We start from the raw sequence: 16,113 nt of genomic DNA on the forward strand, positions 1-16,113 counted from the left end.
GGACAGCCCGTCCGGGCCGGGCCCACAGCGCCCCGCCGGGTTCGGCTGCGCGGCCGCCGCTCCTCCCCTCAGCCGCGGGCAGGGCGGGAGCAGCCCCGCCGGCGGCGTCTACCTGTCCCGGAGGGGGAGGAGCCGGGGCCGCGGAGCCGGAGGGACAAAGTTTACTCTGGAAAGTTTACCGCGGGTGGGAAGAGAAAGGCGGAGAGCAAAGGGGAAGGTCGCTCCCGCCCCGCCGGCCGCAGCCGGGGCTCCCCGAGGAGGCGGACGCAGCCGCGGGTCCGCCCGCGGGGGACGCTCCGCTTCCTTCGCCTGGGCTGGGCGCCCCTGCCGCGGAGGCGCTCGGAGGCCTGCTGAGGTGACCGGCGAGCGGCAGCGGGGCACGGCCGCCCTCCTGGCCCCCCTCCCTTCGGAAAGCGGCCGGGACCGGGGACGGGCGTCCCGAGGAGCTCCCGCGGGGCTGCCGGCGGCCCCCGAGCCCCGATCCGTGCGCCCGACGGGAAGGAGGCTCCTTCGCCACCCCCTCCACCGGGACCCCTGCGCCCTCCTCCCCGCCGGCGGCGGCCCCCATGGCTCTGAGCAAGGGGCTGCGGCTGCTCTGGAAGCAGGAGCCGGGGCCGAGCGCCCTGCTGGAGGCGCGCAGCCGCCAGGACTGCCTGCTGCTGGAGGCCGGCACCGTGGCGGCGCTCAGTAAGTGCGTGTGGGGGCGGCCGTGGGGGCCATGGGGGACCGTGGGTGCGCACCTCTGCCTCTGAAGGGACGCTGGGGTACGACGGCAGCAGGCGATGCCCAGGAGCATTGGGGCACTTTCCTGCGTGGCATGGAGAGAGGAAGGGGAGCGCGCAGACCCACGTCCAGTGGGATGCTGGCTGCGGAGAGCGCCTCGCCTCACTCACACCCCGACTTCCAGCGCGGCCCTCCAGGCTTGGCCGCTTGCTGGCATTTGGGTGATCCCCGGTACGTGCCGTGAATGGAGGGTTGGTCAGCATCTGCCCCCGATCCGTGTCCCATCGCTGCTCTGTGTCTTCAGCCTCCTCACCAGCAGCGGGGGTAGAAGAATCAGGAGAGGCCACCCGGCTCTTGGTGGCGATGGGGTCTCGGCACAGGGCACCTTTAGTGTACAAGACTTAACCTCTGCAGCCTTGTCTGCAGAGGAGGGCCCAGGTAAAGGAGTAGGGTCCACTGCACTTGAGGAAGTTTCTACTCAGCTACATCAGGTGCTAACCACCAGTGAAGACAGCCAGCTCACAGCAGAGATGTTTTGGGATGACTGACTTGACGTCTTGCGTCCCGTAAAAGAACCCTGGCTTCTTGCTGTGGTGCCCCTGTGGTTTGAACGGTGTTTGGATGCTGAGTGTCTGGCTCTTACTGGAGGAGTCTCGTAAAGGTGCTCAGGGTTGTCTCATCTTGTGCTTTTGATACTTGTTTCACATGAATCAATGCAATGCTGATGTTGCTAATGTTGAGGCAGACACAGAAAAATGAGGTGACTGAGAATGTAAGGGGCAAAAAGCAGTGTAGGGGAGCACATGCTTGTGCTGTGTTTTTAAATTGTTTTCTGCATAATACTTGTGCCTGCAATCGTGCTGCTGTTCACAGCATTGTAGGAGTCTGTGTTTAAGCAGTTCAAACTGATGTAGTAAGATCTTTGTGTACATTGTGATTTGTACAATGTCAGTCACAATGTCACGTCAGGATCTGGGTCCACTTAGCTGAATCTTCCACAATGTACACTGGCAGGACATGCAGACTAAAATGCTTGATTTTCAGGTGTTGGGGACTTTAGAAAGCCAGAAAGGTCATCAAGGGACAGCTGATTTTCACAAGAATAGTTCAGATAGTGGGAAAATTTTGACCAGTCATGGAAAAGATGTTATTGCCACACTGTGGGGATTTTTGTTTATTATATTTTATTGGCATTTTATATTGTGCAATATTTTGGGGGTTCCATTCTTTCTAAATTCTTCGGTTGTTTAGGGCTGAGCAGCACTTTCCTCACTTTCCCTGATTCTAAAACCTCTTGACGTTAAAACTCCATTTAGATATCATTTAGATAGTGGGGTTTGGTCTGTATTTTGTTATTCTGATAAAAATCTAAAGCAGCTCAAATTCCTAAAGCCAATGTGCAGGAATAAAATGGAGAGTCCAGTAATCACCTAGCCAACCTGTATGACCAGTGGCTGGAAATATTTGAAATCTCACTAATTAAAGGAATCATCAACATGGAGTAGTCTTCTGTCCCCCAGTGTTGCCATCCCCCATTTGAATTGCTATACCTGAAAATATTTAGTGGCTGGAAAGTTGCCCAGCTAAAAAGGACCCGGTGGTGCTTCTCAGTATCCATCTGAGCATGATCCTGCAGTGTGCCCAGGTGAACAAAGGGACCAGTGGCATCCTGGTCTATGTCAAAATAGAAGTAAGTCCAGAGAAGGGCAATGGAGCCAGTGAAGTGTCTGGAGCACAAGTCCTATGAGGAGCAGGTGAGGGAGCTGGGGTTGTTGAGCCTGGAGAAAAGGAGATTCAGGGAAGATCTTATCTATCACTCTCTCTACAACTGCCTGAAAGGAGGGTGTAGCCAGGTGAGGGTTGACGTCTTCTCCCAGGTAACAAGTGACAGGATAAGAGGAAATAGCCTCAACTTGCACCAGGGGAGATTTAGATTGGATATTAGGACAAATTTCTTCATGTGAAGGATGGTCAGGCATATGGAAACAGGCTGCTCAGGGAAGTGACTACTACTTAGTAAAACTACTATACCTGGAAGTGATCCAAAATGGTGCAGATGTGGAAGTTGGGAAACATGGTTTAAATGATGAACACAGTGGTACAGTTTAATGGTTGGGCTCAGTGATCTTAGACATATTTTCTAATCTTAATGATTCGATGATTTTGTGATTCTATGCTTATAGAATTTATACAGTCTCTCTTAAATAGAATTAGAAGAATTCTGAAGTAATTATTTGTATAGGGTAACAAGCCTGTTTGCCATGCCCTTTGGAAGTCCACTGTCATGTCTTGAGATAACTGTAATCATGTCTTTGCTGGCATTCAGCCCACTGCATAGTAATAATTTTGTCATTTTATTTCATTTGAGTCCTCTATTCCTTCCTGGGTCAGTTCCTGTATTGTAGGAAAAGCTAGTTTGTCCAGTGGAACCCGTTTAGATAACTTGTGTTGTTTATGCAGCCGAGGACCAGAAAAGAAGGGAAAACCAGTAGTAGGTATTGTGCTGGTGAATTTAGAAGAATTGTGAAGAGGAAGCTTCCTCACAGCAGGGTGGTAACAAACAATATTCATTCTGTTTTGTTTGACTTGCCTTTAGGTTGTTACTAACCATAGAACATGACAGTGGGAGGTTAATATAAACTTTGTATATGTGTGGTTTCAGACATACTAGTCCTAGGATTGTGTTAGTTTTGGCCTCTCTGTCTAGTTTTCTGTTTCTAAAATAAAGTTCTTTAAAAATTGCATACCTGTGGTGAGGAGGAGTTACACAACTGTGCCTTATACAAACCTCTACACTAAATAAAAGCAGATTGGTATACCTGGAGCACTTAAGTTGTACAACAGTTTATGTAGTTTTGCAATTGCACCCTCATGTAAAGAGAACTGTAGAGAGGAATAATCATAGATGGACAGTAAAGGCCTGAGAACAAATTTTAGTCATTGTTCATTATTCCATAATTACCAAGTATCTCTGCCCTTGAACAGGCATGACGTCTGCACTTGCAGAAAGTTTAATTGCTTCTGTGATAATTTTGTACTAGAAGAAACTTAAGTGCTGAATTTAACCTAGTTCAAGTGGCAGAAGGGAGTGAGGAACTGTGCTAGAAGAAGTGCTGTTACAAAAAGAGAAATCTGAAAAACCACACTTGTACAGACACATGTCAATACAGGCTATAAACCTCTGACAAACTCATTAAAATAAATACTTTCAAACATGTAAGCTAACAATTTGATGCTGTCTTGTGAATAGATGACTTTATACTTTTTCCTCTCTTGGTATGTTATAAAGATAATGATGACAATTTTAGCTGCAAATTGATTATGTTTCACCATTTCCTTACTGCATGCAGAGATTTAATACCTGAAAAATATTTACATCTTTGATATCAGTAGTGGAGAAATATTGTAAAGATCTCTAATTGCCTGAATGTCAGCACTTTATAAAATGAGAGCACTTGTCCTGTAATGGCAACCTAAACTAAAAAACTTTTGGGAAAATCAAGAAATCAAGAATCACTGCAGGAAACCTAGGTGCATATCCCTAAGCACCTTAATCTGTATTGTGTTGTGATATCAATAGAACAGTTTTCTGTTCTACTGAAAGTTAAATAGTATTTTTGATGATGGGAGAGTTTGTCTTCCTCCTCTCATGATGTCACTGTAGGGTGGAGGGTAAAATTCACTATTTTGAATTGAATGACACATTTTGCTGGAGGCTTTTTTTTTTTTTTTTTTGGCCACTGGCAATCCTAAAGCTTCAGTCATCTCCAGAAGGATGGGTGACAGCCTGAAACAATTCTTCCAGGAATTCTCTGAACTAGAACATCAGTATATTTTATGGAAGAAACCTAGAGTCATGAAGTCTGAAGAAAAATTGTCATTGATTTAGAAGTTTTTGCTTAATACAACAAGGAGTATAGATACAGATGCTGTTCCTGCTTTAAACACATTACAGTTTGAGTGGTTTACAGATGAAGTGAACTGCACAAAGTAGTTCTGGACTGCTGTCAAGGCAGTTGCTAAACTAAACTAAGGCTATAGTGCTGAAAGTATGGTCATTTAACTTTATTATGGCAGCTAGTTTCAGTGAAAAGCTGTCAACAGGAGCGCTCTGCTATTGAATTTCAGCATAATGATATGTTTTCTCAAGGGCAGAGCCCAAGAGTGCAGAGGTTTTTTGTGGTTTGGGGTTTTTTTTGTTTGTTTGTTTGGGTTTTTTTGCAAGCTCTTTGATTCTGCAGCTGCTTTTATAAAGGATGTTATATCACCTGTTGTGTTAAATCCTAGATGACCATGGTGTCTGGAAAGTACAGAAGTTCAAAGCTGATACACTGTGTGGCTTTGCAAATATGTCTGAGGTTTTTCTTGACTTTTACCCACAGATCTGGGCAGTTAACCTTTACTAGAGACAAACTTTATATAGCGTTAAGGTGTGTATACACTCTGTGGAGGAGCTCTGTGCCTCCTCTTCTGCTTCAGTTGCAGGTGTGTGTGTGGTTCTCTGATGCAGCTGAGTGAAATCAGGGTAAAGTCTTGCAAAAGCAGGAAGCAGCAGTTATTTACCAGTGCATCTTTTGTACTGAAAGCAGTTCCTGTGCTCTATGTACAGTCACTGTTTACAATTAGCTTTGGTTTTGTATTGGTGTGAACAACTATGCTGCTGAGTGGAGTATGGAAATCAGACACCAATACCTGTGCACAGCACACTGTGAATGTATTTCTGAGCACTATATTCTATCCAAGACAGTGAGCTCTCCACCATGGCTCATTTCTACTCTTATGCCAGGATATTCACATAGCTAGCACAAACTTCTATGAAGTTTTCTTCTTAGGAAGTCTAGTGGTGTTCAAATTTTCCATTTGTGTAAGCAGCCTACAGAGAAGAAATCCTGTCTTCCTTGGTTATGCTTTCAGTGGGCACTTGTAAGCTATGGTTTCTCAGGCTGAATTTCATGGCTTTAGATTACAGGAAAAAGTGTGTTGCAATTCTTTCACTACTGTCAAAATGCAAACTGGGTACAGAGAAGAGGGAAAATGTAGTAGTGTAAATGTAGAGTGTTGATTCCAAGACTTGTTTTCTATGGTAGGAGACAAGTAGTGATTGTGAGGGATGAATTCTTTGTAGTGGTTATGTCTGTAGTGACTGCTGCAAGTTTCTATGTAAATATGAGTCATATATGGCAGAAAACACATAATGATAATGGCCAAGCTTCAGAGAAACCACTTAAGAACTTCCCTTTTATTTCCTTGACTGCCTGCAGCAGCATGGAGCTGACTAGTAGAAACCTGGTGGTTTCATTAATTCATTATTCTTCGATTGTGAATTAATATCTTCATACATGCACATGCAAGTATGCAAACATAATCTCTCACTAGAAGCAGATTTAGAACAATCTAATATAGAAAACCAGGGAACTGATCTTTCCAAAATGCCAATTTTCTGGTTTGTTTGTTGTGTTTTCAACCAGAAATGCATCTTTCTTACTTTACCAGAAAATTGGTAAATACATTGCTTAGTGTTTTAAATATTTGGATTCTCTCAACTGTAACTCTGACCACAGACTTCTTCCCAACTCTTACTGCTTGGCCTATATGGTGTTTCTGAATACAGTCTGACTTTCATAATGCCTGTGTAGCTTGGATTGGATGTCAACAGGAAGATTTTAGCAGTGAAAGATATTGAAAATACAACAAAGTACTTTAAATGTGTCTGCAGATGACTGAAAACACAGTTAGGAGGTAATTGTCTAAACTTATATAATACCAGACATTGGACTTATTTCTAGGTAAGATGCTTATGGTAATGTATATATGGGAGTTTAGGTATGAAATTTCTGTTTGATTATAGTTTTCCCCTGTTTCTGGGGAAAGTTCACACCTCTTTCCCCCAAATGCTAAATGACACAAATAAAGTCATCCCATGACACCAAACCTGTGTTTCTTAAAGTATTTAAGAATTTAAGAATTTAAGTATTTAAGTATAGCAATACCTACAGCCAAGCAGGTGACCATTTCCAGAATCAGACTGAAAAATCACAAGGGAGAAAAAGAATCCATAACCCAGTCTCAGACTTTTTATTTTTCAAGAACTTCTCCTTAGTTTTTATCTTTAAGTTGAAGGTGCTACTGTGTCTGTCCTTGGAATTATGGTACCTTTTTCTACCCTCTTGCTCCAGTCACTGACCTTTCTGGGGTCCATATGCTTGACAGTTGTGCTGATTCTTGCTGAAGTCTGGGGGTTCAGCCCCAAAGAGGGTTGAATGAAGGAAACTGCATATGTTTGGCCAGTTCCTGCTAGCTGGTAAATTGAAATGGCAGCTTTTACAAGCAGGAAATCACACTTGGTTAAGCAGTATGGTATAATGTAGTTGTATGTCTTTTCATGGTGTGAGGTTTTTTGGCTCTGAAATATTTTATGCATGGAAAAGGTCACTTTTAATTGATTTTATTGCAGCTTGGTTTCATTGAATTATTGTATGCCTCCTGTTTTGCAAGGGTTAAAGTGTTTCACAGAAATTTTTTCCCTTTAACTCTCTTCGTCCAACAAAGTAGCACATAAGTTTTGTTCTCTGTGTAGCCGCACTCTTTCTGATTCTGACTCGTGTCCTAGCACTCCTTGAATGCTCTAGGAGATATTTTAGGTTTTGATGACAGTTATTTGAGATTTCAATAAGATTTTGAGATTTATAAATACTTATTTTTAATAACAGGATATGAACCTGGCTCAGGCCCTCTGCAGAAATGTCCTTTGTGCAACACCAAGGACTGTAACAGGACAGGAGACTTCAAATTCCATCGGTATCTTTAACAGAGGGAATTTATACACACCACTCCCCCAAATGTGGTCCATAGGCACTAAAACATTCTGGCCTCTCTGTTTGCATGACCCACAGACATAGCTGTGTCTGTTTGGCATATTCCTTTCCTGCTCCTTCCTTCCAAGCGGCTCTGCTGGTGCTGCTGTCCTGACTGATGCTGCTGTGCAGGCACAAGTGGCCTGCCCAGAACGATGGCGTTTCTGTACCAGGTCTGGCAAAACACAGCTGTTTGGCTGCGTGTTTGAAGTCCTGTGCTAGGAGCCGGCATGTGTGTAGTGCCACTGGCTTGACCTGGGAAACTCCAGTGGGTTCCACACATGCCAGTGGCAGGTACTTCTCGGCAATAATGGAATGAGCTGTGTGTTGCCTAATCCCACACTGAAATAAATTCCATTCTTTTGGACTGTGCTCTTACCAGACACTTTAAACAGCCAACTTTCCAACTTGTAATTCTATTTTAAAGAGTATTGCCATGCTTTTGAAGTGACTTTTGAAATGTTTTCAGGTTGTGCCTGGCCTGGCTTTACGAGCTCCCACATCCATCTCAGATCTGAATCTCTTGGTGTCTCTCTTGTTTTAGATTTCTTCCTAAAGCTGGAATATTTGGAGCAAGAATTTTGGTTTTGGCTTTCCCTTTTTATTTTAAAGTGGCACAATTATTTTAATGTAGACAGCTTTTAAAGGAGGGAACAGATTTAAGAAAAAAATGTCAGTATATTGTTGCTGCTCTTTTCTATTTAGTAAAGATGCCATGGAAAGTGAAACATCACCTTTTTCAACCTGTTTTTATTCTAATACGTAAGAAAGCCTTGACAGGGAGGTATTTTTTCAAAGACTGAAACATTGTTATAGTCAGTCTAAACTGTTTTTTTGAAATTGTTTTTTAAATGCCTGAGAACTGAGCTTGCAGAATCTCAGCCCTTAAAATGTGCCATTACTGAGTATTTAAATATTATTATTGTCCTGAGATTTATATTACCCCACTATGTTTATCCTCTGTCTGTTGCTTATGCTTTGCTTCATTGGTGTGTGTGGTATCAACATTTTGGTAGTTTCTCTGGAAACTAATTTACTTAGTGTTCTAAGAAAGTAGAGTATGTAAGTTGTAAAACTGTGGTACTAAAAACAAAATTCAGGAAAAATTAGACAAGTTTTCTTTACTTGTCACAAGTGCAAAAATTGAGATAAACATGTTTTAATTACTCTTGAGTGTTGCCTCTGTTAAGGAATTTTGCAAGCGAAATTGTCCTTCATTTCACTTCAAAGCATCAGCAATATATGGGATATTTATTTGTTTTCTGTGTCTCACTAAGCTCCTTGCCTCTTGAGATTTATAAAGAGAAGTCTCTTTTCTGTTCTATCATCCATTGCAAGCAGTTCAGTTTGTCCTTTTTATGCCCAGAGGTTTCAGGGGTTTTTTAACTGCTGAAGTTAATTAGGAGCATAAGATTGCATATTAATAGCAAATTTCTGAAAGTACTGTGTTGCTGTTTATCTGTAGATCAAGAAGTAAAAGGACATTTGAGGGTTACAGTCTATTTTCCTCATTTGGGAGATTAACCTTGCTCCTCATTGGGAAATAGATACAAAATGCAGACTTACTAATTCAGGAAGTATGCTGGTTTTATGTTAAAATAGTGACAAGTTTGACCTGTGGTCTGGCTTAATATTGAAATGTTCAATATGTGCCCATTGAAGTTGCTTGTTGCAGAAATGCACAAATATGAGCATCTGACCCTTTGTTTACTTAATTAACTAATCCTTACTTCAGTGAAATATGTTTAATTCCTCTTAAAATCAACATCTGGTGGTGTATCTACATCAAATCATGTTATCCTACATAAAAAAATTCCAGTTCTGTCTGAAATTAGACTGAGAGTCTGGAAGTATAAACTCTCTTTTTGTACACCAAGAAAAGATATTATATTTTACCTTATGGCAAGACTGAGTCTTATTTTTGTTCTTATTTTAGAACAGTGTAAATTTTACATGTGCTCATGTATTTCTTTATTTATTCTGGATCTGATGTGGCAGCTGTACCATAGAATAAAATTGTTACTAATGATCAGGTTGATTTGAAAATAAAGTGAGTGCTCTTTTTTCTTCTAGGGTGGTATGTGGTGATGGGCATTTCTGTCCCATCATGTTTTAATCTCTATGGTTTTACAGCATTTTAACCCTACCTTTGTACTGTAGTCTTGTTGACTGAGAAAAATCAACCTAGGTAGCATTGGTTCCTATGCAACAGAACTAATAGCAATCTGAAAATTTTATGAAGACTGGATAACTAAGTTTCCTGCCTTTCTCTTTGTTCCTTAGCTCCAGAAGAAAAGGATGCAATTAAAGGACAGTATGAAAAGCTCATGGATGCTTACGGCTGTTTAGGAGAGCTTCAGCTTAAATGTGGTAAGTCACCATCTGCAGACTGAGATTATAAAATGCCCAGACAATGCTAAATGACAATAAGTGGCTAAAGTTGTCTAATTCCTTAAACTGTGAAAGCTAGTTGCACTTTATCATGTAGTCTGGAAAAGATCTGTTTCTTTTTCTGTTTCGGGCCAAAACCGTATCACTGAATGATGGATGGATTTTTTTCTTAACTTGTTTTGTCTAACATTCTTAGCTGCCTGAAGATAATTGCCATTCTCCCTTCCCTACCACATTTGTCCAAGGCAAGCTATGATTTCTTAATTATTCTCTTCTTTAAGGATCATGTTTAGACACTGATTATCTTGATTATCATCTGAGAGTACAGTACTACAGATTGCCAGTTCTTGCTATAATGCCTAATTGCCTTCAATCATTCATGTGGATAAGGATTTGCAGAAGAAGGCCTCTGGCTTCAATTAGTATAGTAAGGAATGTTTATTGTCATTGATGTAAACTTTTGTACGGTTTGGGAATTTGATTTAGCAAAGGACTTGTTATTACACTGCCTGCAGGAATGTTAATGGAAATAACATGTTTTGAGAACTGCAGTGATTGATTTGAAGATAATAGGACCTTACACAATACTTAAAAATCACTGATGATTTAGATGCATAAATAAAAAAACACTGTACGCGTTGTTCCCAAGTTGTTACAATGAGCCCTAATTTACACTTGGAGAAATGACTTTTCCAAATAACTTGATGCTTGGTCAAGGAGTCTACCAAAGGCGGTGGTGGTGTGAGAACTGGTGTATTTAGGCCAGAAGATATGATTGTGTCCTTTTATACCGTGCTTACCATTTTGCAGCCTGGAAAATATGACTTGAAATTTACCTGAAGAGGCAACTGCAATCTGAAGGATTTTTTTGTCATAATTTAAAACTTTAGGTCCATCTAGTCTTTTTAAGTGAATGTGGGCTTTTTGTTTGTTTTGTTTCTTTGGAGTTAATTAGACGTTTCTCTGGAGATTTATATAAATTTGCTAATGTAATTTAAAATGGAGGACTCGTGATTAGCTTTTCTTGGCACTTCGGTCTGTTTTTCTTCATAGAAGTCTAATGAATCCTGTTGCAGTAATAAAGGAATTTAGCTGTTGAATTCAATCTCTTCAAGCTACAGATAAGGGTAGTTTTTGTATGTGGTGGGAACCAAATGTATCCAATTTTCATCTTCATGTTAAAAGGTGAACAATTTCAAGTGGGGTGTGAAATATTCTCAGCCTTACTTTTTCTCATGTCCTTATTTCTTCTTGAACAACATATGCTTAACTTCAGTGCTCTGAAAGTGTGAGGTTTTTCCTTTCTGAGCTTTGTCACTGTACCTCTGCCTTGTTCTAGCATTAGATTACAAGTTCTGGTACAGGACTTGCTTTGGAAGGGGTTGTTAAAATTCAGTGAAATGTCAGAGGGTCATGCTGTAATGGTAAGTGAAGGTAAGCTAACATTATCTGCTTCTGAACATGTTTTAAAAATCCAAGATGCATGTCTGCTATCTTGCTATTCAAGACATAGCCCAGGTTTTTGTCACCATCTGGTTTAGACCTTCCATCTTACTGTGAGTTCCTTCCCTTTAGCTGTTGCTTACGTAAAAGATTAAGACTACAAAGAATCGTACTGGGTTTGTGTAGCAAGGTTTTGGTAGCAGGAGGGACTACAGGTGTGGCTTCTCTGAAAAGCTGCTGGAAGCTTCCCGTGTCCAATGGAGCCAATGCCAGCTGGCTCTAAGACAGATGTGCTGCTGGCCAAGACTGTGCAACAGTGGTGGTGCCTCTGGGATAACAGACTTAAGATGGGGGGGAAACTGCCCAGGTGAAGCAGGAGAAGGGCACAATTAGAATACGTGAGAGAAACAGCTCTGCAGACACCAAGGCCAGTGAGGAAGGAGGGGCAGGAGGTGCTCCAGGTGTCTGAGCTCAGATTCCCCTGCAGCCCATGGGGAAGCAGCTGTGCCTCTGCAGCCCATGGAGGTCCATGGGGGCACAGTGATCCACCTGCAGCCCTTGGATGTCCATGGTGGAGCAGAGATCCACCTGCAGCCCTTGGATGTCCATGGTGGAGCAGAGATCCACCTGCAGCCCTTGGATGTCCATGGTGGAGCAGAGATCCACCTGCAGCCCGTGGATGTCCATGGTGGAGCAGAGATCCACCTGCAGCCCTTGGATGTCCACGCTGGAGCAGGTGGATGCCTGAAGGTGGCTGTGACCATCTGGGAGACACACAGTGGAGCAGGCTTCTGTCAGGACCTGTGGACCCATGGAGAGAGGAGCCCATGCTGGAGCAGGTTTGCTGGCTGGATTTGTGACACTGGGGGGGACCCACCTTGGAGCAGTTTGTTCCAGAAGGCCTGCACCCTGTGTGAGGGACCCATGCTGGAGCAGTTTGTGAAGAACTGCAGTCTGTGGAATGGAGTAATGCTGGAGAAGTTCAAGGAGGATTGTCTTCCATGGGAGGGTCTCTATGCTGGAGCAGGGAAAGAGTGTGAGGAGTGCTCCCCATGAGGAGAAAGGAGCAGCAGAGACAATGAATGATGAACTGATCACAGTGCTCATTTCCCATCCCCCTGCACCACTGGGGAACAGAAATTTTGGAGTAAAGTTAAGCCTGGGAAAAAGGGAGAGGTGAAGGAAGGTGTTTTGCTCATTGTCCTACTCTGTTTTGATTAGTGACACATAAAACTAACTTCCCCAAGTCTGTTTTGCCCATAGCTGCTAAATGATCTGTCCCATCCCTTATCTCGATCCATAAGCCTTTCATTTTATTTTTCTCCTCTGCCCAGCTGAGGAGGGGAGTGACAGAGCAACTTTGGTGGGCACCTGGCATCCAGCTAGGGGGAGTCAAATGACCACAGGAATGCAATGTAACTTTTTCCTTTTTTGTGTAATGTATTTTAGCATCTGCAATCAAAGGCAGAATTGGCTAGCCCTTCACTGAGCTTCAGTGGTTGCACAGACTTTGTTCAGGAGTATCGGCATTTTTTCTTACTACTGGAAACATGCAGACCATAAGTATTAAATTAACTGAGAGTATTGGTGAAAATACATTCCACAGGGATATTAAGAGTATATTTGTAGAGCAGAAGGGGAAACTTCTTGCCAAGACATGAAAGATGTCTCTGAACATTTCAATTAATCTGTAAACATCGCTACTTAGAAATCCAAATAAATCACATTGTATGCCTGCCAAAGTAGATCGTGCTTTTCACAAGAAAGTAGATGAAATATGTGAAACTGACTCACAAAGTTAATGTTTCCCACCAGTAATAACATTCACTTCTATGTACTTATGTCTGTTAACATGACTCACTAAGTTCTTTTGCTTTCTTTTGTGAGATGGATGGCAGCAGAATGAATTGTACAGTGTCTCTGAGCTGTACCTCAGCCAAGATTTTGCTGCCAAAGAAGATCTAGCAGTGACAAATACATCTTAAGGAAAGTGTTAAAAGAGCTGGCTTTACAGTGTTTTTCTCAGATACTGTGATGTCAGGAAGAGATGCATACATAAGGGGATATTTTAACACCATCACCACATAGGTTGTTTGGTTTAATACAGCTGCTGTATTTGGGGAGGCATTCTGAATTCATTTGATTGTGTATATACTCTCACTCTTGTGTCACATACACTGTGTGTAGTTGAAAGGAAGAAATTTCAAAGGCAAAAAGGACAACTAAGTACCTGTCTTCTGTTCTTTTTTCACATTTCCTAAATATGTAATTGTATTTAGAAGAATGAGAAAGAGGAGTATCTTTGAGACTAAAATGGTAGTTTGGAAAGTCTTGGCTCTTTTCATAATTCTGCTGTAGATATCCTCAGGAATTTTCAGCTAGGTGGTTAGAATGTGCTGCTCTGCTGTGTTCTGTTGCTGTTTTTGAAGACAGATGAGAGGCAGAATTGGTTTTTAGTGGACTATTAAATGGAGTGGAGATGGAAAAGTCTGAGGGAACGTAAGGCAATGGCATGACTGTGATGGGATGGAGAGAGAGCAGGAAAATCCATTTTGGAAAGAAAAAGCAGTCTTGAGTGAAATAGTTACAGTTAAGAAGGGCAAAATAAGAATTGGATATTGATTCCTTTTCACTGTAGCTCAAAATAGGCAACATTGAAATCATCCCCTAAGCTGCAGGGGAAACAATTGCCTTGAGTCATGTAGACATGTTAAATACAGAAACTTCAGTTTATTATTGTACAGTGTGACATACCAGAACTGCATTTCCTGTTCAACTTGGATAAAGGCAGTTGGTTTCACAAGAGCATTTAAAAAAATGGATGGAAATTATTATTGTCTTGTTTCTGCGCTAAATTTTCTTCATCCTCTACCTCTCTTGTGCAACCCAATGAAAGGGCATTCAGCACATATCACCATAAACAAAACATTTCTTATATTTCTTCAAAAGTGTTTTTTTACAAATTGTTGTAGTGATTGATAGCTGTAATGGAGCAAAATAATGATCTTGGTGACAATGCATGAACATTTGTACCCATTTATCTGAGATCAAAGTTTGATCCATAAGCATTTGAAGTAATGTTTTTCTTTTGTACTATATGTGGGTCTTGCTTTTTCATAGATATGTTGCTGTAGAAAGCATGACCAGTAAGGAACACTTCACTTCTTGCTCTAAAATGATTTCAGAGATTTCTTTAAAACATTCCAGATTGCATCCCAAGGACAGGAAGTATATTTCTATTTTCATTTAAATTTAATTACAGTACTTACATTCCTAAATCACTTTCATCTATATGTACAGTTTAGAAAGACTAATATGATTATTACACATTAAATATTTGTGTAATTTGTGCATATTTGTGTAAGTTAAAGGGAAAAAAAAATATTTTCCAAGTTGGGATTATGGTGAATAGTCTACAGCTGATGTGGTTGGTGGTTGGTATCAAGTGGAATTGACCTGAAGAGACAACTGCAATCTGAAGGATTTTCATGTCATAATTTAAAACCATAGGCCCGTCTAGATGTTGCTGGTAAAGAAGGGAAGACAGGGAAAGCCTTCTCTGTGTGTAGCTGTATAGCTTAATGATGAGTAATTTCTTACACCTTAGTGGAGACATGACTAAAAGATGAATAGTGAGGCAGTGTTTTGGCAGCATTAATTCTACTGTGTGAGGCTCTAAAAGGGTGAAAGCTTGACAGGAGCATTACCTCTGCTCAGAACACCATGGCTACATCTGTGCTGTGAATAAAAACAGGCAGGACACAGGCACAGAGCACTGTTAATGGATATTGTGATTAGCTTGTTCCCTGTGCCAGGAGGGCATGCACATCAAGCAAGATTCTTCCTCCTGCAGACAGTGCAGTGATAGTCCAGTGCTGGTTCTCAGGAACACTGTTCAAATACCACCTGGAATGAAAGTGCTATCAGCGAATGAGGCTTGGGACTTTTTTCCAAGGTACAGAGTCAGACAGATTTGTGTTAAGAAGCTGGGGCTGTGGTGTTTTAGGGTTTCTGCACTGGCTGTTTTGCAGCATATCCTGAGTGATTTAAGCAAATTTTTAAGCAAATAGGAGAGGTTTGAACTCACGGAGCAGCCTGGGAGGACCAAGTGGCAAAGCAGGTTAGCTTTATTATACCTTAAATCTCTCTTTTCATCCTTTTTCTCCAGTTTTCTGGGCTGTAAGTGTGAGCTCCTTTGCCAGTCTGTCTCTGTTAAAAGGTATGAAAAGTGCATGGTGGCTGCTATATAATTTGTAGTACTGTAGAGAGACTTATTCTCTGTATATAGAACTGTAGAATGGCTCGAGTCAGAGGGGACCTTTATAGACCATCTACTTCCACCGCCCCTGTCATGGGCAGGGACACCTACCTCTAGACCAGGTTGCTCAAAGTCCCTTCCAACCTGGCCTGGAATGCTTCCCAGGGTTGAGGCACCCACAACTTCCCTGGAAAACCTGTTCCACCGTTTCACTACTCTCATTGTAAAAGATGTCTTCCTTGTATTCAATCTAAATTTGCTCTCAGTGGAAAACTGTTGCCCCATGTCTTATCATTACAAGCCCTTGTGAAAAATCTCTCCCCATCTTTAGTTACAGGCCCCCTTTAAATATTGAAAGGCTGTAATAAGGTTTTCTCCAGGCTGAACAACCCTAACTTTTTCATGCAGAGTTACTGCCCAGTGGCAGAAGAGTATCACAGCTTT

The 16,113-nt window shown here is 41.9% G+C and overlaps 1 protein-coding gene across 2 annotated transcripts in view; it reads left to right on the forward strand.

Moving 5' to 3' along the window:
• Positions 1–146: 146 nt before the first annotated feature.
• Positions 147–16,113, forward strand: part of SYNJ2 (synaptojanin 2) — a 66,341-nt gene continuing 50,374 nt past the window's right edge. The window contains exons 1-2 of one of the 2 annotated variants that reach the window (XM_058834430.1): positions 147–687; positions 9,861–9,947. In XM_058834430.1, the coding sequence (XP_058690413.1) occupies positions 567–687; positions 9,861–9,947 (208 nt within the window). In that variant the 5' untranslated portion in view covers positions 147–566. Of the gene's footprint in view, positions 688–9,860; positions 9,948–16,113 lie in introns of those variants that run through there. The other variant, XM_058834431.1, reaches the window with a different exon arrangement.

The sequence above is a fragment of the Poecile atricapillus genome, chromosome 3 (assembly GCF_030490865.1).
Source record: "Poecile atricapillus isolate bPoeAtr1 chromosome 3, bPoeAtr1.hap1, whole genome shotgun sequence".
NCBI classification, from domain to species: Eukaryota; Metazoa; Chordata; class Aves; order Passeriformes; family Paridae; genus Poecile; species Poecile atricapillus.